The following is a 25048-nucleotide window of genomic DNA, read 5'->3' as shown; positions in this document are numbered from 1 at the left end:
GAGCCGCCGCTTTCCCAGGGATTTTCCCTTTGCTGTGTGTTTGGAAGGTCACACAGCTGTAAGGCAGGCTCCGGAGGAGCTGGAAGCCTGGAGGGATCATTGCCCCGATCACACATGTCCTATGGAAGGAAGCTCTCCCGTGGGCTGACATCCCATTAATTCCTGCTGGTGGGAGCTGGAATTCCTTTACTGCCGGGTGTTTGTCCCGCAGATAACTCCGGTCTCATCCCTGACCCGGTGACTTGTATTTATTTTCTCGTTTTATAAGAACCAGGCTCTTCCCCGCGCTCATTCCTGGTGGGAATGCTGGCGTGGTGCGAGGCCGAGACCGCGCTGCTTCAATCTCGGATACTCGAGACGGAAAACTGGGACGTTTTCCAACGCTCCGTCTGCCTTCCTGGGAAAAAAAAAATCTCTGCTCCACAGGCTCCCAATCGTGCCATCAGCTGGAGAGAGAGGGAACTTCACCAGCCCTTTTCCAAAATGCCCTTTGAGGACAGGGAGAGCTTCCAGGGCCTGGGAAAAGCTCGGGGAAGGTCCTGGGGCTCCCCGAAGGGCAGAAGGACACTTCCAAACTTTCCAAAGGTTGGCAAAGGCGCCAAGGAAATCTGGAGGGCGGCAAAGCCTGGGAAAGGTTGGGAAAGCCCTCGGAGCTCTCTGGAAGGTGGCAGGTCTCCGGGTCCCAAGCAAATCCCAGAGAAAGCCCCAGGGTTCTCTGGAGGGTGGGAGAGTCCTGCCCCAGCTTTGGCTAAACATGGAAAAGGGAATTCTCTGCAAGGACCAGCAAAGTCCAGCAAAGGCGCTGGGGCTGGCGGAGGGAAGCAGGGCTATCCCAGTGTCCTGGAAAAGCTCCAGGGAACACTGGATGCCACCAGGGCCTCTTGAGATGTCATTAGAGGGTGAGGGACTGAAGAGAATCCCAGAATCCCAGAATGGTTTGAGTTGGAAGGGCCCTTAAAGCCCATCCAGTCCCACCCCCTGCCATGGGCAGGGACACCTTCCACTAGCCCAGGTTGCTCCAAGCCCCGTCCAACCTGGCCTTGGACACTTCCAGGGATGGGGCAGCCACAGCTTCTCTGCCCAACCTGTGCCAGGGCCTCCCCACCCTCACAGAGAAGGATTTCTTCCCAATATCCCATCTAAATCCCTGCCTTCTGGCAGTTTGAAGTCATTCCCACTTGTCCTGTTGTCCTGGATAACACAGGGTGCTGTGATGGCAAATTCATGAGAGCTTTTCCAGGATGGTTCTTGTCAGCTGAGCATCGTGGGCAGTTTGTATTTTTTCTCTTAATCAAAAATCTTTGATTTTGGGCTCTGATTAAAAAAACATCCTTGGCAGGGCAGGTTTTATTGGTGCCTGGCAGCTCTCAAATGTCACAGATGTTCCTCCATCATTTCTGTTCGGATTCTGTGTCTGCAGTTTTCCTTGTAAGAAAGACACCACTTTTGACTAATTTCCTTCTTTATTAATTTCTTGTTCTCTGTGTCCCCATTGATGGAACAGGAGCTACTGGGAATTTGGGAACACACACAACTGTACAACAAACCTCAGTCCTGCTTTTGACAGGAGCAGGGAGGTCCTGAGGGGACCAGAGGGACTAAAGGCAGCTCAGAGAAACAAAAGCAGGTCTTAGGAGGGAATGTGAAGAAGAAGGTACTGCGAATGTGAGATCAGAGTTAAATGGGATATTAGGAGGAACCTGTTGATGGTGAGGGCGATGAGGGGCTGGAATGGATTTCCCAGAGAAGCTGTGGCCGCCCCATCCCTGGAAATGTCCAAGGCCAGGCTGGAGCAACCTGGTCTGGTGGAAAGTGTCCCTGCCCATGGCAGGGGTGGGAATAGATAACCTTTAAGCTCCTTTCCCCTCCCAAACCCCTCAGCGTTTCGGTCTCCCCCCTCAGGGCCCCGCCATCGCCTCAGTCCCTGAGGGGCCGCGCCCCGGGGTCGCCCGGCCCCGCGCGCAGGGGCCGCGGGCGGCGGGAACGGCGCAGCGCCCGCTGCCGGAGGGCGGGAAGGCAGCGACGTGTAATGACCGCCGGGCACCAGCGGGGGGGCGACACACCAGCCCCGGGGCTCCGGTGTGGGTCGGTAACGGCCCCGGGGCTCCGGTTTTGGGTGTAACGGCCCCACGGTGATCAGGGACCCCCACAGCGAGCACGGTGCCCGCACCCAGCCGGTGTCCGACATGGCCGCCCACCCCTCAGCGCCGCCGCTCCCTGGGAATAGTCCCGCCCCTCCCCGCCGCTCATTGGTGGAGCGGGCCGCCGGCCGGTGAATGCTCGCCTGCTATTGGTTGTCTCAGATGTCTGTCAGCGAGGGCACCCGGGGGGCGATGAGGGGGCTCAGGGGGCTGTGCCCGCCCCTGTGGCCATGGCGGGGCGGGAATGGGGCTGGTCGGCTTCGCGGGCACCACAGGGACCGTCAAAGGGCAGGAAAAGGGAACCTCAAAGGGCAGAAAAGGGAACCTCAAAGGGCAGAAGAGGGAACGTCAAAGGGCAGAAAACAGAGCGACCCCAGGGGCAGCAAAGGGACCGTCCTGGGGCAGCAAAGGGACCGTTCCGGGGGAGTGAAGGGGCAGTCCCCGAGGGCAGAATAGGGACCGTCCTGAGGCAGGAAAGGGACCATCCTGGGGCAGTAAAAAGGGACCGTACTGAGGCACCGAAGGGGCCGTCCAGGTGCAGAAAAGGGACCATCCTCGGGCAGAAAAGGGACCTTCCTCAGTGGCAGAAAAGGGACTGTCCTGGGGCAGTGAAGGGACCATCCCCAGGGGCAGCTCAGCCATCACAAACATCCCACACAATCAGAACAGGGGCAGAGCCTGCAGCCAGTTTATTGCCCGTTCCTGGCAGTACTGGGGTCCCTCGGTGGGACAGGGGACTGTGGGAGGGCCGTGGGACAGTGGCCATACCCTGCCCATCACGGCCCCTCCCAGGGTGTCCCCGAGGCCGGCGGGCTCCAGGCGCTGGACTCCCCGAAATCCGCCACCTCCTTGGCGGCCACCTGGATGTGGTGGAGGGTCCCGGGTTCCACGTCGGTCAGGATGTGGGATGTCGGCTCGAATGGCCCGATCTGGGGACAGCAGGGTTAGGGACACCCGGGGACACGGCCCTGTGTGTGCAGGGCAGCCTCAGTTTGCCCCGGGTGGGAGCGGGGGGGTGGCAGTACCGTGGTGGGGACAGAATCATTGTCCCGGGTGTAGCGGAGGTGATACTTCAGTGGGAAGTACTCTGGGAAGGGCCAGGATGCCGGAGGGCTCCACTCCAGCAGCAGCTTTGTGGTCTCTCCAGGGATGGGGGAGACCCTCAGGTCCTCAGGGGGGTCCGGCTTTACTGAGGAACAGGGAGATAAGGAATCAGGGAATCCCAGAATGGTTTGGGTTGGAAGGGACCTTAAAGCCCATCCAGTTCCACCCCTGCCATGGGCAGGGACACCTTCCACTAGCCCAAGTTGCTCCAGCCTGGCCTTGAACACTTCCAGGGATGGGGCAGCCACAGCTTCTCTGCCCAACCTGTACCAGGGAGGAATTCCTTCCCAATATCCCATCTCAATCTCTCCTCGTGTGGATTAAAACCATTCCCCACGTCCTACCACCATCTGCCTGTGTAAAAAGCCTTTTTTCTTCTTTTTTAAATGAAGGGGAAGGTGATGCCTGGGGGATTCAGGGACACGCAGGGGGATCCAGGGACACCCAGGGGGATCCAGGGACACCGTGTGTCCCCTCCCTGTGAGCTGAGCTGTGCAATGCAGGCTGCAGAGACAACCTGAGACCCCCAAATCATCGCACTGATGATTCCACATCCCGAGGAAGGGAGAAACCAGAGGGGAAAGACCCAAAGGTATCCGGATCAGACCCAGGGGGGTGAGGTGTGACGGGTGTGGAGGGGACTCCAGTGTCCCCCCACGCCAGCTGCACTCACTGATGTTCTCCAGGAGGAAGGGCAGGATTCCAGAGGCAATGCCCAGGGGGTTCACAGCCGTCACATTCACCACGTAGGGGGTGAGGGAAAACACCTGCAGGTCCCCAAAGGAGCAGCTCCGCGGCCCCGTGCGCTCGCACTCGCCCGTGTCTGTGCCGTGCCTGGAGGGCACAGGGGGCAGCTGGGTGAAGGGGGGGTGACACAGACACAGGGGGGGCTCAGCTGGGCTTTGAGGACCCCCCCACTGACCTGTACGTGGCCACAAAGTCAGTGTCCAGCAGCGGGTCGGGGGTCAGAGCCCAGGAGCAGTTCACAGCCTGCGGGTAACTGGTGGCCCAGCACTCGATGGCGGGTGGAGAGGGGGGGTCTGGGGAAGGGGACAGGGGTCACCCCACTGCCAGTGTCCCCAGGGGACCCCCCCAGCAGCACTGGGGGCCACAGCAGGGCTGGGGAGGGTCACTCACAGCCCAGGCGCAGGCAGATGGTGGCCCAGGTCTCGCCGGTGCCGGGGTGGTGGCAGCTGTAGTTGCCCTCGTGGGCCAGGCTGGCGTTGGGCAGGGCCAGCCCCGGGGCAGGGGACGTGCCCAGGACGGTGCCCCCCCAGCGCCACTCGGCCAGACCCCCCGGGCACTGCAACAGCACCTCGGTGCCCAGGGGGCTGTGCTGGGGGGCACAGCGGGCTGGGGGGGACACGGGAGGGGGCCCAGAGAGGGGTCAGGGGGACGTGCCATGGTGGGGGTGACGCTGGGGCAGGAAGGGTCTGGGCCCCCCTGGGCCCCCCAGTGCCATTCCCAACACCCCAGTGCCCCCAGCCCCCCGGCTCTGCCCTTGATGCCCTCGTGTCCCCAGGCCCCCACTGTCCCTGTTCCTCCACCACCAGTCCCTCCATGCCCCTGTTTCTGTCCCCCCATGTCCCCTGTTTCCCTCCATACTCCCTCCCAGTCCCCCAGGCCCTCCATCCCAGTCCCTTGTTCTTCCCAACCTCCATCCCGATCCCCCAATCCTCCATCCCAGTCTCTTGTTCTTCCCAACCTCCATCCCGATCCCCCAATCCTCCATCCCAGTCTCTTGTTCTTCCCAACCTCCATCCCAGTCCCCCCAGTCCCTCCATCCCAGTCCCCTGTTCTTCCCAACCTCCATCCCAGTCCCCCCAGTCCCACATACCTCTGTCCCCATTGTCCCTGTCCCCAGTGCCGTTGTAGGGGACGGTGCAGGCAGGTGCCACAAAAGCCACCACCCAAAGCCACTTCATGTCAGGAGGCTCAGAGGAACTGCCCAGTGACCTGCAGGGACAGGCAGGACAATGAAACCCCAGGGCAGGGGACAGCAGGGACACCACAGGGCCTGGGGACATCACCTTGAAGCTGGGGGGGTTCAAACCCCTCTCTGGGCCACCCCACAGTGCTGTGCCTCAGTGTCCCCTCTGGCTGTGCCACACACCCCAGGGACAGGGATGGATTCTGGCTGTGGTGACCAGATCCTGCTGCCAGGGAGGAGAGGGAATGAAAACTCCTGCTCTTCCCACAGTTTCCTACCGGGCCCTGCAGCCACCCCTGCAGTCCCGTGCCTGGAATTGAGGTTTAGGATCACTCCAGACCTGGACCTGCACCCTGGGATGGCCCCCACCCCCATGGACATCCAGGGTGGGACCATCCCTCAGAGAGACCCCCAAAGCCCAGCCCGGGGGCCCAGCTGAGCTCCCTGCTGTCCCCAAGCCCAGCCCCACAGGGACAGATCCTGCCCTTGTCACCTCCCGCCGTGTCCCTGGGCTGGCTCAACCCCAGGAGGGACATCCCTCACTTTCCTTGGATTTGGGGCTCCTGCAGTGCCCTAAACCAGGTGCTGTGGGGTCACCCCAGACCCCCAACACCCCCTCCTCTGCCCCCAGCCCCGTGGGGAGTCCAGTCCCCCAAAATCCTCACCACAGCAGGGCCAGGCCTCTGGGACCGGAGTGTCCCCAGCGGAGCGGGAAGCCACGGCCTCATCCCACTTCCTCGGGCAGGAAACGCCGTCCCCCGTGGGGACCAACACACTTCCCAGTGTTGTTCCACTGGGATCCCCACGCTCGGGGCCTCAGGCTCACGGGAAAGGGATTCCAGCCCTGGCCAAGAGGGTTCCCACCTTTCCACACTGCCACCGAGCCCCCTTCCTTCACAGTCACCCTCTGGGGACAGTGGGGCTGGAGATGGTGGCAATGATCCCCTGCTGTCCCCCCCAGCTCCCCACACAGCCTCCCGTGCCCACCCTGGTGCCCCCAGAGAGGAGCCAAAATTGGTGTGGCTATAAATACTTTATTGCTGCTGTGCTGGGTCGGGGGGCAGCGGGGCCCGGGTGGGTGTGGGGGGTGGGTGCCAGTGACAGGGCAAGCAAAGGGGCACAGAGGGTGCAGTGACAGACCCGTCCCCACCCCGTGTCACTGGCAGTGCCACCGCCCCCCATGGCACTGCCGTGCTGGCAGGGGCTCATCTGCTCTGCTCCTGCAGCCGCTGCATCCTCAGGATCTGGCACAGGAGCCTCTGCACGTCCTCGTCCATGTGGCCCTGGCGTGGAGGGGACATCGATGGGGACATCGAGGGGGGACATCAGGAGGTCTCTGTGTGTGTCCCAAGCGCCCCTGGGCTGGCACCAGTCCCTCAGTCCCCCACACCTCTGCCCCCAGGTCTCGCCAACCTCCATCCCAGCCCCGTGTTTGCCTGCTGTGGGCACCAAGGCGTGGCTGGCAGGTGGCCCAGTCCCCCCCAGCGGTGTCCCCAGCTGTCCCCCCAGCCCTGTCCCCGTCTCACCTGCACTGCATAGAGCAGGTGGCTCCGGTACAGCGTCACCACCTTGCTGTGCCGCACCTCTGTCTCCTGCAGGACAGGGAGGGGGGTTTGGCCACGGGGCTGGGGGCTCGTGGGAGCCCAGAACCCACCAGGTGATGGCCCCCAAACCCCCCAGGGCCCACCTCCAGCTTCTCCTCCAGCGCTCGGATCCTGTCCTGGAGCGCTGCGGTGTTGGGGGGGGACTGTGGAGGCTCCCCTGGCTTGGGGAGGGCGTTCAGGGCTTCCTTCAGCCTGAAAACCTCCTTGGAGAGCTCCGTGATCTGCAGAGTGCACAGAGATCAGGGGGACCCTGCACCCCAACCCTGCTGGGGTGCAGCCCTGGGTGGGCCCCGTGCCTGGGAAGGGGAAGGGAAAACCAGGGAAGAGCCAGGAGAGCAGAGGAAATTCTCCTCTGGGAGGGTGGGGAGGCCCTGGCACAGGTTGGGCAGAGAAGCTGTGGCTGCCCCATCCCTGGAAGTGTCCAAGGCTGGGTTGGAGCACCCTGGGATAGTAGAAAGTGTCCCTGCCCGTGGCAAGGGGTGGCACTGGATGATTTTTAGGATCCCCCTCAACCCAAACCATTCTGTAACTCCATGTGTGCAGCTCCCAGAGGCAGAGCTGCCTCCAAGGGGGAATTCCTGGGATTAAAAGCCCCAGAGTCCTTCTCCCAGCACCACCTTTGCCTGTTTGAACTGAACAGCCCTGAGAAAAAGAATAGGGAATAAGGACAGAACTCCAGTTGAGCCCAGCTCTGCCACCCAAACGAAGCCTGTGCTTGAGCAAGCGCCGCTGAACTGGGGCCAAACTGGGGGAAATCAAGTCAGTCCTGTCTCATCCCCCCTGGAGGAGGTTCCCAGGAGTTGTGGGGGGGGTTTGGAGGAGCACAGGGAGACCGTGGCTGTTTCCCTCTGGCTTCTGCACCGAGCTCGAGGGGACTTTCAGACCAAACGAGTTTCAGAGGGCTGGGAATGGCAGACCCCCCACTCCCCCCAAACCTCTGCCCCGTGTCCCCCCCCCGTACCTTCCTGTCCCTCTCCCTGACCAGCCGAGCCGCGTCCTCGGCGTGGCCGTGGAGCTCCCGCAGCCGCCGCGCCTCGGCCCGCGCCTCCTCCAGCTGCTTCTGCGCCGCCGCCAGCCCGTCCTCGGCCGCCTGGCGCTCGCTCTTCATGAACAGCGCCTGCCGCTGCACCCTGAACACCTCCTCGCACGTCCTCTCGTGCCGCCGGCCCAGCTCCTCCAGCCGCCGGCCCAGCGCCGCCGCCTCCTCCCGCAGCGCCGCCGCCGCCGCCTCGTGCTCGGCGCGCGGCACGGCCGCCGCCAGCTCGGCCTCCAGCCGGGAGGCCTCGCGCCCCTTGGCCTCGGCCGCCGCCTCCAGCTGCGCCAGCCGCTCCCGCAGCGCCCGCGCCTGCTCCTCCAGCGCGGCCGTGGCGCGGGCGTGCTCGTCCCGCGGCACCCAGCCCTCGGCCCGCGCCTGCCGCAGCCGCGCCAGGGCCTCCTCGTGCTCCCGCCGCCCCACGGGCCGCGCCGCCAGCTGCTCCCGCAGGCTGCCCAGCTCGGCCTCCTGCCGCGCCAGGGCCTCCCGCAGCTCCGCCAGCTCCGCCGCCTCCTCGTGCCCTCCCGGCTCGCGCCGCGCCTTGGCCTCCAGCTCCCGCCGCAGCGCCTCGGCCTCGGCCTCCGCCCGCCCGCAGCGCTCCAGCAGCGCTTCCTTCTCCCTCGACGCCTCCTCCGCGGAGGCTCCCGGCGAGGCCGCGGCCTCTGCGGCCTCCAGTCGGGCCTGCAGATCCTTCAGCTGCTGCTCTCGCTCGTCCAGAGCTTTCTGTGCCTGCTGCAGGGCCGCCCGCGCCTCCGCCAGCTCCGCGCCCGAGGAGGAGGAGGAGGAGGAGGGCGGTGGTTGTGGCACCCCCAGCTCACCCAGCACTGCCTTGCACTCGCCCCACGTCCAGGCCGGCTCCTCGGCAAGCCCCTGAGCCACACTTCCCTCCGGGAATCCCTCCGGGATTTGCTCCGGGGCTCTCTCGGTGGCACCACGCTGCCCCTCCAGCCGCCCCCCGGCCTCGCCCCTCGCGCCCTGTGCCCGCAGCTGCTCCAGCTCCCGCTGCAGGGCCCGGTAGAGGCTGGCGGGCACCACGTCCCCCGGGGTGGGCGCGCTGCTCTCGTCCCGCTCGTAGTTCTCCAGCACCTGCCGAGGACACCGTGAGGCCCCCGCGGGACAGGGGGCGGAGGAGGGAGGGACAGACGGACAGACAGATGAGGACATGCCTGTATTTTGTCCCTCAGCTCCTTGTTCTGCACGGTGAGGGACTGCACCTGCCCCTGCAGCGTGGCCAGCAGCTCCTCGGCCGAGGGGCTCAGCGTCTTCTTGGAGAGCAGCAGCTCCGCTCCTGCGGGGCACAGGGACTCCGCTCGGTGCCCACCCGTGCCCACCCACACCCCCGCTCCCCAGTGCCACCCCCCCTCGGGTGGCCTCCCTACCTGGGAACTCTAGCGGGTCTCCCTCCTCGTCCTGCAGCGTCTCGATGTCGTAGCTCGTGTTCTCCTTCTCGTTCTGGGGACGCAGGGTGGTGGTGACCCTCACTGACACCCCTCCCAGCCCCTGGCACTGCCAGCTGCTGCCCACACCCACCTCCAGCGAGGACAAGCGGCTCCGCAGAGCCTCCACCTCCTTGCCCAGCCGCTCCTTCTCCCCATCCCGGGCCGCCAGCTGCTGCTCCAGCTCCTGGATCTGAGGGGCAGGATGCAGGAATTGTGTCCTCCTGGCTCCCATTGGAGTCCCGATGGCATTCCCAGCACCAGGAGCACCCTTGAGCTCCTCACTGGCCTTTACCTGCTTCTCCATGGAGCGCAGGGAGCCCTCGTCCAGCTCTGCCCTCTAGCAGGACCCAGAGAGAAAACAGGGAGGGATGAACGCTGTCCCCATCCCTGCTGTCCTCATCCCTGCTGTCCCCATCCCTGCTGTCCCCATCCCTGCTGTCCTCATCCCTGCTGTCCTCATCCCTGCTGTCCCCATCCCTGCTGTCCTCATCCCTGCTGTCCTCATCCCTGCTGTCCCCATCCCTGCTGTCCCCATCCCTGTTGTCCCCATCCCCACTGTCCCCTCCGCTCCCCAGGGACACGGTGCCATCTCCCCAGGGCCCTGCAGCTGGTACCTCCCGGCGCTGCTTCTCCTGCTGCTCCAAGCCCCGGATCTTCTGCAGGAACTGGGCCCGTTCCTGCCGCAGCCTCACGATCTCCTCGTAGGCGTCCCGGTCCTCCTGCAGGTAATCACAGAATCATGGAATTCCCCGAGCTGGAAGGGACCCACAAGGATCATCGGGTCCAACTCCTGGCACGGGACACCCCAAAAATCCCACCGTGTGCCTGAGGGCGCTTTCTGACCCCAGGGAGAGAAGGAAAAGCTCTGGCAGGGTGGGGACCCCCCCGAGGCCAGCACAGGGGTGTGCCCTGCAAGCGAGCCAGGTGAGGACCTGGAGCTAAGGGGGATCCCTTCTCACCTGGCTGAGGGTGCCCAGGGGAGGCAGAGGGGCCTTCCTCTTCCTCGGGGTGCTGCTCTTCTCCCTGACGGATGACTGGCTGGGGGAAGAGGTCTGTGGAGACACCAGGGCAGAGGGGACATCACACCCATGGTGACCTCTGTCCTCCCTGACCCAGTGCCACCTCAGAGAGCCCCGGGGGACCCCCTGGCAGACCCTCACCTGGGATGTCTGCTCAGTTGACTCCTCTTCTGAGGGGCAGAGCGGGAGGGAAGAGAAACAGGAGGGAAGTTTGTAGGGGACCAGAGCCCGTGTGGGTGTGGGGACACTCAGGGGACACACACACGTGAGTGCACAGTGTTCAAGGGGACACAGACAGACAAATACAGGGATGCACACGGGTCTGAAGGACAGAGATGCAGTGCAGACACAGGGAGACACGTGCACACACAGACACGTGTGAAAACACCCATGCACTGAGACCCCCTCAACATGCAAACACGCATGAACACGTGTGTGCAAGCACGCGCAGACACTGAGCCAGGCAACCGAGGGTCAGCACCACCTCAGCTGGTGACAGCACAGCCAGAGGCAGCCCTGGTGCCTGAGAGAAGGGGCCATGTGCCCCCCAGCCTCACCCAGCCTCCTCCATCCCCGCCCCAAAGCGCCCTGACGGTGCCAATCCCCCCGCGGGTCCATTCCCTGCGGGGTGACGACCCCCTCACCCTCCATCCCCGGGGCACAGGGAGCACCAGGGTGCCACGGCTGCCTCACCACTGGCCCAGGAGCGGCGCTGAGCAGCCTCCTGCAGGAAGTGCTGGATGAGGGCGTTGCCCGTGGCCAGGCTGTAGTGAGCAGCGTCGTGGCCCGTGGCATCGACCACGGCCACGCGGGCGCCGGCGTTGACCAGCACCTCCACGGTCTCCACGCTGCCGCTCTCACAGGCCAGCATCAGGGCTGTCCTGGGCACGGGGGGACAGCAGAGGTGAGGGGGGGCATCCCCTTGGTCTCCACGTGCCCTCCCGGTGCCCGCCGGCGCGGCCCCACCTGCCCTGCAGGTCCCGGCTGTTGACGGCGGCCCCGCGGTGCAGCAGGTACCGGCACAGCTCCGAGTGGCACATCTTGGCAGCCAGGATCAGCGGGGTGGAGCCGTCCTGGGCAGGGCAGGGGGGGTGAGGAGGAGCAGACAAGGCACCACCTGATATCCCCCCCTGATTTCCACACCCCGCAGGCACAGCCTGGCACGAGGAGCACGAGGAGCAGCAGGACCTCACCTTGTCCTTGATGTTCAAGGGGGCCTTGAAGTCACAGAGGATCTCGGAGCACGAGATGCAGCCGCTGACGGCTGTGGAAGGGACAGAGCTGAGCGCTCCCTCCCCGGGGACAGGGCAGGGTGGCACTGTCCCCACTGTCCCCACTGTCCCCACTGTCCCCACTGTCCCCACTCACCTGCCAGGTGCAGCGCGGTCCGGCCGCTGCCGTCGGCCACATCCACAGGGCAGGAGGCCTGAGGGACAGAGCCTGGGTTATAGGAAAGGGACAGACAGACAGACAGACCACTCGAGGGGATGTGGTTCTGTGGCACAGGGGAGGGCAGGGCACAGACTGACAGATTGCTTGAGTGGGCATGGCTGCATGCCATGGTGGATGGCAAGGGACAGACAGACAGGCTATGGCTCCGTGACACAGTAAAGGGCAGGGGACAGACAGACAGGGGTTCCATGGTGTGGTGGAACACAGGGGACAGACAGACAGACAGCCAAGTGAAGGACGGGACAGACAGACTCCTTGAGTGGACACAGCTCCCTGGAACAGTGGAGGGCAGGGGACAGACAGTCTGTGGCTCTGTGGGGACAGGGGACAGACAGACAGCCTGTGGTTGGTTCTGTGGTGTGGTGGAGGACAGGGGACAGACAGACAGCCTGTGGCTCCATGGGGGGACAGGGGACAGACAGACAGCCTGGTGAAGGACAGGGGACAGCCAGCCAGCTGTGGCTCCATGATGTGATGAAGGACAGGGGACAGACAGACAGCCTGTGGCCCCGTGGCATCGTGGAAGGCCAGGTAGGTGCCAGGCAGCACCACACAGAGCCAGGAATCACCATGCCAGGTCAGGGCACTGGTGAGGGAAGGGGGTTCAAGGACAGGGAGGACACTCTGTTGGCACAGCACCCTCCTCCTTCTCCTCCTCCTCCTCCTCCTCCTCCTCCTCCCCTCCCTCCCTCCCTCCCTCCACCTGCCCCGTACCTGCAGCAGTTTGCTGACACACTGAGGGTGCCCGTGCTTGGAGGCCAAGTGCAGGGCAGTGGAACCTGGGGAGGGACAGACAGACGGGTCAGAGCACGGACAGCAGGTCTGTGGCACAGGGGACAGCCTGGGGGACACACAGAGGGATGGGCACACGGGCTGGGCGCACAGGGACATCCTCAGGAGCCTCATCGCTCAGGGTTTGAACTCCTGGCGTGGCCGTCACCTCTGTCCCCTGGGGACAACCAGGTGGCCCTGGGCGGCCCGTGGCAGTAGCCAGGGGCACGTGGTGGCCCTGCCCTCACCCGAGCTGTCCTTGGTCATGGCATCCACGCCGTGGGCCAGCATGGCTTCCAGGCAGTCCACGTTCCCCCGCGTGGCAGCCAGGTGGAACCTGCAGCGAGACCGGGGGGCTGTGGCACCGTGGCACTCGTGTCCCTCGTCCCCGGCCCTGTCCCCGGGGCGTGGGGTGGCACTCACGCAGATTTGCCCTCCGAGTCCAGCTTGGTGGGCACCAGGCCCTTGCGGAGCAGGAGCGACGTCACCCGCCCGGCATCGTTGTAGTCCACGGCCTGCAGGAGCTTCTCGTCGTTCTTGGTCCAGTCCTGGCTCTGCAACAGAGCCCAGAGGAGCTCTGTGACACTGTGTGACATTGTGTGACACTGTGTGTGTGACACTGTGTGTGACACTGTGTGTGTGACACTGTGTGTGTGACATTGTGTGACACTGTGTGTGTGACACTGTGTGTGACACTGTGTGTGTGACACTGTGTGTGTGACATTGTGTGACATTGTGTGTGTGACACTGTGTGACATTGTGTGACACTCTGTGACACTGTGTGTGTGACACTGTGTGTGTGACACTGTGTGTGACACTGTGTGTGTGACATTGTGTGACACTCTGTGACACTGTGTGTGTGACACTTGTGTGACACTGTGTGTGTGACACTGTGTGACACTGTGTGACATTGTGTGACACTCTGTGACACTGTGTGTGTGACACTGTGTGTGTGACACTGTGTGTGTGACACTGTGTGACACTGTGTGTGTGACATTGTGTGTGTGACACTGTGTGTGTGACACTGTGTGTGTGGCACTGTGTGTGTGACACTGTGTGACATTGTGTGACACTCTGTGACACTGTGTGTGACACTGTGTGGCACTGTGTGTGTGACACTGTGTGTGTGGCACTGTGCTGTCCCCAGGGCTGGGCTGGGGGCTGTCTTTGTCCCCGTCCCTGCTGCCCTGCACCCAGCCCTGCCCCTTGGGGTGGCCGTCTCTGTGCCAGCCCCTCTGCTGGGGGCTGTGCTGTCCCACTCCCAGTACGGAGGGTTCAGCTGGGACTGGGATGAGGGCCCCCTCCAGCCCCTCCCAGTTTGCAGCTCACAGACCAGGGCATTTACAGACCCAGTGGGACCGGCTGGGATTTGGGAACGAGCCCGGCTGCCCCTGCCACCCCAATAAACACAGCCAGCACCCAAGGGAGCCCCACCCTGCCCCGTTCTCCCCACTGATCCCAATCCCAGCCCTGAGGAGGAAAGGACCAAGCCGGGGCAGCTCCCCTGGGATGCTCCAGCCTCGCTGGGATAACGGGGCACGACACTGTCCCCGTGCACAGCAGAGGGGCTGGAAGGGACCTCGCTTTCCCAGTGCTCCCGTTCCTCCCTATCCCGAGGGACTGACCCGCAGCGGGACAGCACCAGGACAAGGACTGGAAGTCCTGGGTTCACCCCGCGGCCGGTGACGACAAAGCCGAGCCGGCTGCGGCCGCGGCGGCAGGAAATGGATGTCACCTTTCGGGAGCTGCTGGCACCGTGCCCCGAGCCAGCCCGGCGGCACCGCGCCCGCCGGGAACCCCTCGGAGCCCCTCCAGCCCGGCGGGGCAGGGAGTACACCAGTCTCCCAGGGTTACTGGGCAAACTGGGAGGGTGGTGCCCGCGCCCCCCACCCCCTTGTGGGGCAAGGACAAAGCAGGTTTGGGGAGGGCGCAGGGGGAGCCCCGGGGTGGGGCCGGGGATGGGGGCGCGGGGGGTGCGGGCGGGGCGGGGGGGCCACGGCTGAGCCCGCAGGACGCGACCGGAGGGGTCCCGAGGGGGGTCCCGAGGGGGACGTACCGCGAAGGAGGCGGCGGCACAGAGGCAGATCTGCTTCATGGTGCTGAGGAGGAGGCGGCGGGCAGCCATAAACCCCGCGCCCCCCGCCTGGGCCAGCCCGCCCACCCCAGAGCCCGGCTCGGAGCAGCATCGCCGCCCGGGCGGGGCAGGGGCTGCCGCAGTGGGAAGCGGGACCCGCCTCCCTCCATCCCTCCGTCCCTCCCTCCCTCCTCCCCTCCCCTCCCTCCCTCCTCAGCATCCCCGCATCCCGCCACGGAGCATCCCCCAGTTAGGGACCAGCACCCAGACTGGTCCCAGTTCCAGTGGGAGGGGTTGGGGAGTGGGCGCAGCTTTCCCACCCCAAGCTCAAGCGAGGCATCAAACCACCCCCAAAGCAGGGCTGAGCATCCTCCTGCCCCTCAGATCCTGCCCCCCGAGGAGGGGGACGTGGGACCCCCTGCCCCGCCCTGGGGGCACGGACTGACCTCCCACCGCAGCCCGGCGGCCAAGGGGGCGCAGGACCCCCCGCCTGCATCTCCGGGTCCCCCCGAACTCCCCCCAAAGTGCAGAGGGTCCCCAGACACTGTCCCGGCAGAGCCCCGGGAGCAGCAGGACAGCGGGAGCCTCCCAGGGGACTGTCCAGGGCAGAGCGGGGGAACTGAGGCACGGAGCACCCCTGAGGTGGGTGGGGGGCTCCAACCTGTGTCCCCGTGTCCCCAGCCGTGTCCCCCGGGTGCCTGTCACCCGCCCTGTCACCCTGTGCCCCCGGGGCAGAGCCCTCGGCCGTGCCAGGCGGCTCCTGAATAATTGAGGAGCATCGACTCGCTGCTTCCGCGGGCTGTGGCAGCTGGAAAGCTGGCAGTTGTCACCAGGGAGGGGACAGGGAGGGGACCTGGGACCTGCTTCTCTCTCCTTTTTTCTGCCCCACTCCCAAGGATGGCTCTGGGAGCACTCGGGGGTGCGCTGGGGGCTCCATGCCACCGGCCAGGGTGGCAGTGCCAACCTCCTTGGGGCTGCTGTCCCCATGGGGAGCGGCCACCCCTTCCTTGTCCCAGGGGGTGTTCCCGTGTCCCTGTGACACTGGGGACATCCTGGGGGGAATCTCCATGTCTTCAAGTCCCTGTAAGACTTGGGACATTCTGGGGCAGGTCCCCACCCATATCCCAGGGCAGGTTCCTGTGTCCCTGTGGACATTCCAGGGCAGGTCCCTGTATCCCAGGGGAGGTCCCTGTGTCCTTATGGACATCCCAGGGCAGGTCCCTGTATCCCAGGGCAGGTCCATGTGTCCCTGTGTCCTTATGGACATCCCAGGGCAGGTCCCTGTGTCCCTGTGTCCTTATGGACATCCCAGGGCAGGTCTCCGTGTCCCTGTGAAATTGGGGACATCCTGGAGCAGATTCCCATGTCCCCAAGGACACACCAGGGCAGGTCCCCGTGTCCTCATGTCCCTGTGGATATGCCAGGACAGGTCCCTTTGTTCCTGTGGGCATCCCAGGGCAGGTCCCCATGTCCCCAAGGACATCCCAGGGCAGGTCCCTGTGTCCTCCTGTCCCTGTGGATATGCCAGGGCAGGTCCCCACGTCCTCAAGGACATCCCAGGGCAGGTCCCCATGTCCCTGTGTGCATCCCAGGGCTGGTCCCTGTATCCCTGCATACTCATGGGCACGTCCCCGTGTCCCTGTGGACATCCCAGGAGAGGTCCCTGCGCCCCCAAGCCCCCAGGGATGGCACTCACGTCTCCCTTCTTGAACTTGGCCCTCAGGCTCTTCATGGTGGCTCCAACCTCAGCCTCGTGGCACCTGGAGGGGGGATGGCCGTGCTGGAGGGTTTGTCCCCCCCCGGGGACAGCTCAGCCGTCCCGTCCCGTCCCGCTGTTCCCAGCCCTGTCCCCGTGTCCCCGCAGCCGCAGCGGAGCCGGGAACAGGACCCGGGGAGTTGGGTTACGGCTGCGGCTGCGGTTACAGCCCGGGGGGGTCCGGCTGGGGAGGGGTCTGTCTGTCTGTCCGTGTGTCCGTGTGTCCCTGCAGGGACAGGGACAGGGGGCAGAGGGGACATGGGCTGGAGGGGGAGCTGGGGGGGCTCAGCTTGGGCTGCTCAGCCCTCTCGGGGGCTGGTGACAGGCACGGCTGGGTCCTGATGGTTGGCACCTCCTGAATTTCCTTGGCACCCCCTGAATTTCCTTGGCACCCCCTGAAATTCCATGGCACCCCCCTGTTCTTCCCTGACCCCCCCTGTCCTTGATGGTACCTCTGTCCTTCCCTGGCACTCACTGCCCTGCCCTGGCACCCCCTGACCTTGGTGGCACCTCCTGTCCTGGCCTGACACCTCCTTCCCTTCCCTGGCATTCCCTGCCTCTCCCTGGCACCCCCTGCCCTTGCCAGCCCCCCCGCCTTCCCCTACACCCCCTGAACTTCCCTGGACACCCCCTGAACTTCCCTGGCACCCCCTGTCCTTGCCAGCACCTTCTGCCCTTCCCTGGCACCCCCTGTCCCTCCCTGGCGTCCACTATCCTTCCCTGGCACCCCTTGTCCTTGCCAGCACCTCCTGCTTCCCCTCCATCCTCCCCTGCCACCCCTCTCCTACCTTGCCCTTCATGGCACCCCTTTGCCCTCACTGGCACCCGTCAGCACCCCCTGCTCTCCCTGTCACCCCCTGCTCTCCCTGTCACCTCCTGCCCATCCCTGTCACCCCCTTTCCCCGCTCCCCCATCCCAGCCCGGGTTGGGGGGGCACAGCCCAGGTTTGGGCAAGGTTTGGGCAAGGTTTGGGCAAGCGCTCGGCTTTGCCCGACACAAAGATGGCGGCGGCGGCACGGGGGGCGTGTCCTGCTCAGGCCCCGCCCCCTCGGCGCTCCGCTTCCGGCCGCGGTGCGGCCGCGCCGATGGCGGTGAATTACGCGGCCGGGCTGTCCCCGTACTCGGACAAGGGCAAGTGCGGCCTCCCCGAGGTGAGCAGCGCCCGCGGGGGGGACCCTCCGACCGTCCGGGGGGGTCTCGGCCCGCCCGCAGCGGAACCGCCGCCCGCCCGGGCCTCCCCCCGCCATCCACGGGCCCTGCCCCGGCCCGGCGCGTTCCCATGGCAACCGCGGCCGAGGCCCCCGCGGGGACACCCCTGAGGAGCCCAACCCCGGCAGGGACCGAGCGCTTTGGGTGTGCCCAGCCCTGCCCCGTGGAACCTTCCTTGGCCCCCCTCCATGGCCCCTTCCAGGCGCCCCCCGCCCATCCAGCGGCTCCCTCCTTATCCCTCCAGCCCCACCCCGTGACCCCCTCCTTGGCCCCCCATATCTCTCCTTGGCCCCCCCTCCGTGGCCCTTTCCATGGCCCCCCCAGCCCCATCCAACTGCTCCCTCCGGATCCCCTCCAGATCCACCCCATGGATCCTTCTTTGTCCCCCCCCCAGCCTCACCCCGTGGCCCCCTCTTTGTCCCCCCAGATCCATCCCATGGCTCCCTCCTTGCCCCCCCCTCAGCCCACCCCATGTCCCCCTCCTTGTACCCCTCCAGGCCCATCCCATAATTCCCTCCATGTCCCCCCCATCTCACCCCGTGGCTCCCTCCTTATCCTCCCAGTCCCACCCCATGACCCCCTCCATGGCCCCATAATCCCCCCCCATGGTTCCCCCCATATCTCCCTTAGGCCCATTCCCTGTCCCCCTCTCTGTCCCCCTCAGTCCCACCCCATGGCCCCCTCCATGTCCCCTCCATGTATCCCCCAAATCCCTCCACGTCCCCCCCTGAGCCCCAGCAGTACTTGGGACCCTTATAAAGGCTTTGGGGTGAGGGGACAGGGACACACAGGGGCCTGTCCTTGTCCCTGTCCCCAGGAGATGGGGCTGCAGAAGCATCTCAGGAATTCAATCCGGGTGGGCACAGTGCCCCCCCAATCCCGTGTCCCACCTCCCTGGCTCCCGCGTCCCTCGCTGTCCCCAGGGCTGGTGGCACTGCTGGTGACAGCTGGTGACACGTGGGGTGGCCCCAGGTCACTCCTGGAGCCCAGCCTGGATCAGCTGCCTGGGAGAGCAACAAACCCCCCGTGAGCGTTGGGTGTTCCCGGCCCTGCCCCCTGCTCGGACAGGGGGGCTCCTCTCCCGTTAAATGCTTCTGTTGTTAAGGAATGTGGAATCTTCCATGGATAAGGAAGAGCTGTGGGTTACTGGGAGGTGTGTGGGATCATAGGATCACACACTGGTTTGGGTTGGAAGGGACCTGAAGGATTATCCAGTGCCACCCCCCTGCCATGGGCAGGGACACCTTCCACTATCCCAGGTTGCTCCAGCCTGGCCTTGGACACTTCCAGGGATGGGGCAGCCACAGCTTCTCTGGGAAAACCTGTGCCAAGGAAGAATTCCTTCCTAATGTAACCCACCATCACGTGCACCCCGTGGAGATCCACCCCCACATCCCTCCATCCCGGGTTTGTCTCTTTGCCCAGATTTTCGACCCTCCGGAGGAGCTGGAGCGGAAGGTCCGGGAGCTGGCGGAGCTGATCCGGAGCTCCTCCAATGTGGTGTTTCACACAGGGGCAGGAATCAGCACGGCCTCGGGCATCCCTGACTTCAGGTAAGGGGATGGCACCTCCTCCAAGTCCATCTTCCAGCTTGGAAAGCTCTTGGAAAGCTCTGGTTTGCCCCAGCCAGACCTACTCCATCCATCCATCCATCCATCCATCCATCCATCCATCCATCCATCCATCCATCCATCCCATCAGTCCTGGATCCAGCTGTGAACACCTTTTTCACACCTCCCTGATGTTCAGCTCTTCCCACCAAACCCCCCCGTGTGCTCTGCTTGCATCAGCCACCGAAATCCTGGTGGTCCATGACCTCCATTCCACAGGGCCTGGCTCATCCCACACGGATGGGGCCCGAGCTCTCCCTTCTCCCTCTTTCCCTCTTTCTGCAGGGGCCCCAATGGTGTCTGGACCATGGAAGAGAAAGGGCTCTCCCCAAAATTCGACACCACCTTTGAGAATGCCAGGCCCTCCAAGACTCACATGGCGCTGCTGGGGCTGCAGAGAGTCGGAATCCTGAAATTCCTGGTCAGCCAGAACGTGGATGGCCTGCACGTGCGTTCGGGATTCCCACGGTACTGCCCCTGCCTTTCCCAGCCCTGTGGAAGGGATTTGATTCCCGAGGAATCTGATAGGGGGAGTGAAAGCTGGAAGGGGATGAACCAGCTGGAATTTAGAGGCTGTGGTTCGAATCCAGAGGGTGGTGGAATGGAGTCGTCCTCGGTTGTTGCTCCCTGGAAATGCTTCTTGTGCACAGGAAAAACAGGTCATGGAATTGTAGAATCCCAAAATGGTTTGGGTTGGAACGGACCTTAAATCCTATCTCATCCCACCCCCTGCCATGGGCAGGGGCACCTTCCACTATCCCAGGTTGCTCCAACCTGGCCTTGGACACTTCCAGGGATGGGGCAGCCACAGCTTCTCTGGGAAATCCATCCCAGTCCCTCACCACCCTCCCAGGGAGGAATTCCTTCCCAATATCCCATCTAACCCTGCTGCTCTCCTGTGCCACATCATGGAGTCAGGGAATCCCAGACTGGTTTGGGTTGGAAGGGACCTTAAAGCCCATCCAGTTCCACCCCTTCCCTGGGCAGGGACACCTTCCCCTATCCCAGGTTGCTCCAAGCCCCATCCAGGTCGTGGTGTTTGTAGGTGTTGGTGCTCCCTGAGGGATCAGGGCCCGGGGGGTGGGAATCTGGATCCAAGCAGGACATGTGCTCCTGGGAGCAGCTCAGAGCAGTTCTCAGTGTCCTTTCCACCCTCTCCATACCCATCCAGAGGGGTGGAGGCACAGGAGGGAGAATGGGAACAGCTGGAATGGCTCTGGGTGCAGAGACGTGTCTCGCCCCAGTTTGCCGGAGCTCTCGGAGCGCTGGATCCTGGCCTGCCTCAATTGGCTTCCATTAAATTCCAATAAAACCAGTGCTGGGCCCCAAAGAGCCTTAACAAGCATTTGGCCTCTTGATAAATCTGGGAATCTCCAAGAGCAGCAAGAGAGAGAGGGAAGGTCCCGGGGCTGGAACTGCTCTGACTTACCGGTGCTCTCCGATTCCCTGGCGGCGAGGTCGGGATCCCACGGAGGATTCCCGAGGATTCCGAGAATTCCCTCTGCAGGGAACTGCGACGTGCAAGAGCTGAGGGTGCCAGAGCTCCAGTCCCTGCCTGGGGGGGACTGGAGTGGCTGTTCCAAAGATGTCCTCAAAGGAACCTGCCTCTCCCCCCAGCCCTCGTGACAGCCGGAGCTTCGCCCTTCACGAACTCCAGCCCGTTATAAAACCCCTTCCCGGCACTTAAGAGCAGCCAGGGATTGTTGTGGGAGGGAAAAGTGCTCGGAGCTGCCTGGGAAGGGGAGGGGAGAGCAGCAGAAAATAAAAGGAAGGGAGGCATTGAGGCTTGAAAGATGCTGAGTGTCTGGGACTGACGTTCAGACCTCTGGGGTTTTTATGCTGAGGCACCGGAACAGGTTTGCCAGAGAATCTGTGGATGCCCTTGGAAACAAGGATGGGAAAAGGGAAATAGGCCTTGGAAAATGCTCTCAGGGACATGGTGGGATTGTTGGGGTGTCCTGGGCAGGGCCAGGAGTTGGACTGATGATCCTTGGGGGTCCCTTCCGACTCAGGATATTCTGTTATCCCTGGAAATGTCCAAGGCCAGGTTGGAGCAACCTGGGATAGTGGGAGGTGTCCCTGCCCATGGGGGGGTTGGAATGGGATGATCTTAAAGGTCCTTCTGACCCAAACCATCCTGGGATTCCACGAGTGGGGATGAGAATGAGGATCATGAAGGAATCTCGGAGAAGATGCTTCTCACAAATACCTTCAACCATCTCTGGCTGAGCAGAGCTGCCTCCAGGGGGGATTTCCTGGGATTAAAAGCCCCAGAGTCCTTCTCCCAGCACCACCTTTGCCTGTTTGAACTGAACAGCCCTGGGAAAAGGAATAGGGAATAAGGACAGAACTCCAGTTGAGCCCAGCTCTGCCACCCAAACGAAGCCTGTGCTTGAGCAAGCGCCGCTGAACTGGGGCCAAACTGGGGGAAATCAAGTCAGTCCTGTCTCATCCCCCCTGGAGGAGGTTCCCAGGAGTTGTGGGGGGGGTTTGGAGGAGCACAGGGAGAGCATGGCTGTGTTTCCCTCTGGCTTCTGCACCGAGCTCGAGGGGACTTTCAGGCTAAACGGGTTTCAGAGGGCTGGGATGGCACAGGGACAGAATGGTGCTGAGGAAAGCAAAGATCCAGGTGCTGCCAGGAGCAGAGATTTGAGCTGGATCAGGAGCTGGAATCGATGCTGCAGGTGGAAGCATTCCAATTAAAAAGCCAGGACATGCTGTCCCTCCTCAGTCCCTGCTGTGGTGGCCTCAGGGAGATGAACCCCCCACCTGGCAGAGCTGGAATGCAGGGAAGCCCTTGAGCTTCAGGGCCCTGGTGAGGAAGGGAGGGGGGGTGTTGCTCCAGGGCTCTCCACCCCTTTCCCACCTCACCTGTGCCGTTCTCCCGCAGGGACAAGCTGGCTGAGCTCCACGGGAACATGTTTGTGGAAGAGTGCGTGAAATGCGGCAAGTACGTGTGCCCTGAGCCTGGGGAGGGGGGCTTGGTGGGGTTTTCCACGTCGGGGGGGGGCATTCCAGCCCTTCCCTGAGCAGCTGGCCCTGAGTGGCTCCGTGTCTCCGCAGGCAGTACGTGCGGGATGCCGTGGTGGGCAGCATGGGGCTCAAACCCACCGGCCGGCTCTGCAGCGTCACCAAGGCCCGCGGGCTGAGGGCCTGCAGGTAGGGCTGGGGCCCTGCAGGTGGGGCTGGATCCCTGCTGGAATGCTGGGTGTGGGATGGCAGGGATCACAGAATCATAGGATCATAGGATCAGCTGGGTTGGAAGGGACCTCTGGGATCATCAATCCAACCCTTGATCCAACCCCGCTGTGGTTCCCAGCCCATGGCACTGATGCCACATCCAGTCTCAGCTTAAAAACCTCCAGGGATGGAGAATCCACCCTTTCCCTGGGCAGCCCATTCCAATGGCTGAGCACCCTCTCTGGAAAGAATTTCTTCCTAATATCCAACCTAACCCTCCCCTGGCACAGCTTCAGACCCAGCCCTCTTGTCTTGCTGATGGTTGCCTGGGAAAAGAGACCAACCCCCCCTGGCTCCCCCCTCCTGTCAGGGAGTTGTAGAGAGTGATGGCAGGGATCTCTTGGAGTGGCCAGCAGTGCCTCGGGGTTAGGAGAAGCAGCTGAGGGTGTGGGAAGGTCTGGGACAAGGGGCTGGGTCACCACTCCCCCCCTTCCTCACCTCTGCCAGGGCAGCTCTGCTGTAGGGAAAAACTTGGGCCCTGTGTGTGTTTTCCAGAGGGAAGTTACGAGACACTATCCTGGACTGGGAAGATTCCCTGCCTGACCGTGACCTCACACTGGCGGATGAAGCCTGCAGGTGACTGAGCACCCTGGGGAGTGGGAGGTGGAACTGGATGAGCTTTAAGGTCCCTTCCAACCCAAACCATCCCGTGGTTCTGGAGTTTTGTCTCCTCCCCGCAGGAAAGCCGATCTCTCTGTCACCCTTGGGACCTCCCTGCAGATCAAACCCAGCGGGAACCTCCCGCTGATCACCAAGAAGAGAGGAGGGAAGCTGGTCATAGTCAACCTACAGGCAACCAAACACGTGAGTGAGCGTCCTCTGCACCCTGGGCTGCTCCTCTGCCCTCGTGTCACCTCCCCCAGGCCCAGCCCAGGTTTGTCCCTGTCCCCTCCCAGGTGGGAGTTAAACCTGCAATTCCAGATAAACACTTAGAAATTGCAGGTAAATCTGCAGACTGGTTTGGGTGGGAAGGGACCTTGAAGCTCATCCAGTCCCACCCCCTGCCATGGGAACTTTCCACTGGACCAGGTTGCTCCAAGCCCCGTCCAACCTTATCCAAGCAAGTTTTAAAGAGCAGAATAAAAGCTCAGCCCAAAGCCTGATGTATCCTCTGGTGAATCAAAGCCCAGTGAAATCATGGAATATGCTGAGTTAGAAGAGACCCCTCAGGATCATCGAGTCCAACTCCTGGCCATGCACAGACACCCCAACAATCCCACCCTGTCCCTCAGAGCGTTGTCCAAACCCTCCTGGAGCTCTGGCAGCCTTGGGGCTGTGACCAAACCCTGAGGAGCCTGGTCAGTGCCCCACCACCCTCCGGGGGAAGAACCTTTCCCTGAGATCCAACCTAAACCTCCCCCAGTTCAGCAGGTCCACTTTCTGCTCAGCCCTGATTTCGGTGCCCCAATTATCCGAAATCTTTAACACCCAGATTTCTGGGACTGTCGTTATCGCTCCCCTTGTCCCCGTCCCACCCTGTCCCTGCTCTCTGTCTGGGTGTCCGGGCGTGTCCCCGGGGTGTGACACCCTGGGGACATCTCCTGGTGTCCCTGGGAGGGGCCCTTTGTCCCCAGCCCCGTGTCCCCACCCCAGGACAGACAGGCCGACCTGCGCATCCACGCCTACGTGGACGACGTGATGACGAAGCTGATGAAGCTCCTGGGGCTGGAGGTGCCCGAGTGGACGGGGCCGGTGGTGGTGGAGAGCGCGGAGCTGCCGAGGCCGGAGCAGCTCCTCACGTCCCCCGGGAAGTGGCTGAAGGAGGAGCCCGTCTCCCAGCACAACGGCACGGGAATGCCGTGTCCCGGGAATACGCCGTGTCCCGGGAATACGCCGTGTCCCGGGAAGGTGCTGGTGGAGCACCACGATGGGCTGAAGCAGGAGTGTCCCAGCCCGGACACGGGGCCGCCGCCGGTGAAGAAGGTGAAGGTGGAGCCTCTCCTGAGCTGAGCCCTGGACTGTTCCCTCTCTCCAGACACTCGTCTGTGCCGCTTTTCCTACCGACTTTTTTTTATACCCTTAAATATTGTCCCTTTTTTTATGTAAGTATTAAACACACTTGAAGCACACGCGGCGGGGCTTGGGAAGGGCGTCGCTCCTTCAAGTGTCCCAAAGCTCCCGGTTCCTTTCCTGAGAGGAGGCAGCTGTGGGGCACAGCTGGAGCTCGGGGAGCAGAAGGATGTGGGGTCTGGGCACTGGGATGGTGACACGGGATCAGTGGGACAGCTGGCACCAGGTGGTGGTTGGGATGAGCCGCCACCAGGTCCTGGCTGTGCCCATCCCACAGACTGGGGGGTGTGGATTTTCCCAGAGAAGCTTTGGCTGCCCCATCCCTGGAAGTGTCCAAGGCCAGGTTGGACAGGGCCTGGAGCAACCTGGGATGGTGGAAGGTGTCCCTGCCCGTGGCATGGGGTGGAACTGGATGGGCTTTAAGGTTCCTTCTAACCCAAACTGTTCCATAATTCTCTGATTCCATGTCACTTGGCCATGGAAGGGGACTGGTGCTGGCTGGATCCCAGTTGGACACAGAGCTGGGAGCTGTGGGATGTGCCCTGGTGTCCCACTGGGCCTGGCCACATGTCCCATCTCTCCTGGGCCCCATTGCCTCGAGGCAGTTGGGCTTGAGGTCCCCCTGGCCCAAGGCTCCTTGAAACCTTGTGGATCAC

The 25048-nt window shown here is 63.4% G+C and overlaps 3 protein-coding genes across 6 annotated transcripts; 1 reads left to right on the top strand and 2 right to left on the bottom strand.

Moving 5' to 3' along the window:
- Positions 1-2806: 2806 nt before the first annotated feature.
- On the bottom strand, positions 2807-5368 carry EBI3 (Epstein-Barr virus induced 3). Of its 2 annotated transcripts, XM_027720470.2 has the most exons (7): positions 5276-5341; positions 5083-5201; positions 4383-4598; positions 4168-4285; positions 3919-4079; positions 3167-3330; positions 2807-3070 (listed from the first exon to the last, which is right to left on the bottom strand). In XM_027720470.2, exons 2-7 carry the CDS (start codon positions 5168-5170, stop codon positions 2918-2920), a joined length of 900 nt encoding a protein of 299 aa, XP_027576271.2. In that variant the 5' UTR covers positions 5171-5201; positions 5276-5341; the 3' UTR covers positions 2807-2917. The 2 variants fall into 2 exon arrangements, with proteins under 2 accessions (XP_027576271.2, XP_039245364.1); XM_039389430.1 differs by having other exon boundaries at positions 5083-5368.
- An 821-nt stretch (positions 5369-6189) lies between these two features.
- On the bottom strand, positions 6190-16651 carry ANKRD24 (ankyrin repeat domain 24). 2 transcript variants are annotated; one of them, XM_027720478.2, is made up of 19 exons: positions 16264-16651; positions 12917-13047; positions 12742-12830; positions 12437-12501; positions 11639-11696; positions 11464-11534; positions 11237-11343; positions 10964-11151; positions 10412-10440; positions 10211-10303; positions 9866-9970; positions 9544-9588; positions 9343-9441; positions 9192-9264; positions 8979-9100; positions 7741-8898; positions 6863-7000; positions 6702-6767; positions 6190-6458 (listed from the first exon to the last, which is right to left on the bottom strand). In XM_027720478.2, the coding sequence occupies exons 1-19, from the start codon at positions 16297-16299 to the stop codon at positions 6381-6383; spliced, it is 2751 nt and encodes a 916-aa protein (XP_027576279.2). In that variant the 5' UTR covers positions 16300-16651; the 3' UTR covers positions 6190-6380. The 2 variants fall into 2 exon arrangements, with proteins under 2 accessions (XP_027576279.2, XP_027576278.2); XM_027720477.2 differs by lacking the exon at positions 16264-16651 and adding an exon at positions 14550-14687.
- A 729-nt stretch (positions 16652-17380) lies between these two features.
- On the top strand, positions 17381-24451 carry SIRT6 (sirtuin 6). 2 transcript variants are annotated; one of them, XM_027720476.1, is made up of 8 exons: positions 17381-17474; positions 18958-19085; positions 19428-19610; positions 22033-22092; positions 22206-22301; positions 22878-22958; positions 23063-23186; positions 23976-24451. In XM_027720476.1, the coding sequence occupies exons 1-8, from the start codon at positions 17409-17411 to the stop codon at positions 24330-24332; spliced, it is 1095 nt and encodes a 364-aa protein (XP_027576277.1). In that variant the 5' UTR covers positions 17381-17408; the 3' UTR covers positions 24333-24451. The 2 variants fall into 2 exon arrangements, with proteins under 2 accessions (XP_027576277.1, XP_039245367.1); XM_039389433.1 differs by lacking the exon at positions 17381-17474 and adding an exon at positions 18370-18388.
- Positions 24452-25048: the final 597 nt, after the last annotated feature.

The sequence above is a fragment of the Pipra filicauda genome, unplaced genomic scaffold (assembly GCF_003945595.2).
Source record: "Pipra filicauda isolate LSUMZ 115617 unplaced genomic scaffold, ASM394559v2 scaffold729_size357988_pilon, whole genome shotgun sequence".
NCBI classification, from domain to species: domain Eukaryota; kingdom Metazoa; phylum Chordata; class Aves; order Passeriformes; family Pipridae; genus Pipra; species Pipra filicauda.
This window is presented reverse-complemented; position numbering and strand designations above follow the sequence as displayed.

Excerpts from the sequence above, each read along its gene's own strand:
- ANKRD24 (XM_027720477.2), bottom strand. The coding sequence starts at position 14,618 with ATGGCTGCCCGCCGCCTCCTCCTCAGCACCATGAAGCAGATCTGCCTC. Across the intron at positions 11,152-11,236 it reads AGCCGGGACCTGCAGGGCAG|GACAGCCCTGATGCTGGCCT; the intron begins GTGGGGCCGCGC and ends CCCCGTGCCCAG. Across the intron at positions 9,971-10,210 it reads CCCTGGGCACCCTCAGCCAG|GAGGACCGGGACGCCTACGA; the intron begins GTGAGAAGGGAT and ends GATTACCTGCAG.
- EBI3 (XM_039389430.1), bottom strand. The coding sequence starts at position 5,272 with ATGTCCCCAGGCCCTGTGGTGTCCCTGCTGTCCCCTGCCCTGGGGTTT. Across the intron at positions 4,286-4,382 it reads CATCTGCCTGCGCCTGGGCT|ACCCCCCCTCTCCACCCGCC; the intron begins GTGAGTGACCCT and ends CCCCTTCCCCAG. Across the intron at positions 3,331-3,918 it reads CTTCCTCCTGGAGAACATCA|TAAAGCCGGACCCCCCTGAG; the intron begins GTGAGTGCAGCT and ends CCTGTTCCTCAG.
- SIRT6 (XM_027720476.1), top strand. The coding sequence starts at position 17,409 with ATGGCGGTGAATTACGCGGCCGGGCTGTCCCCGTACTCGGACAAGGGC. Across the intron at positions 19,611-22,032 it reads GTGCGTTCGGGATTCCCACG|GGACAAGCTGGCTGAGCTCC; the intron begins GTACTGCCCCTG and ends GTTCTCCCGCAG. Across the intron at positions 22,959-23,062 it reads CTGGCGGATGAAGCCTGCAG|GAAAGCCGATCTCTCTGTCA; the intron begins GTGACTGAGCAC and ends TCCTCCCCGCAG.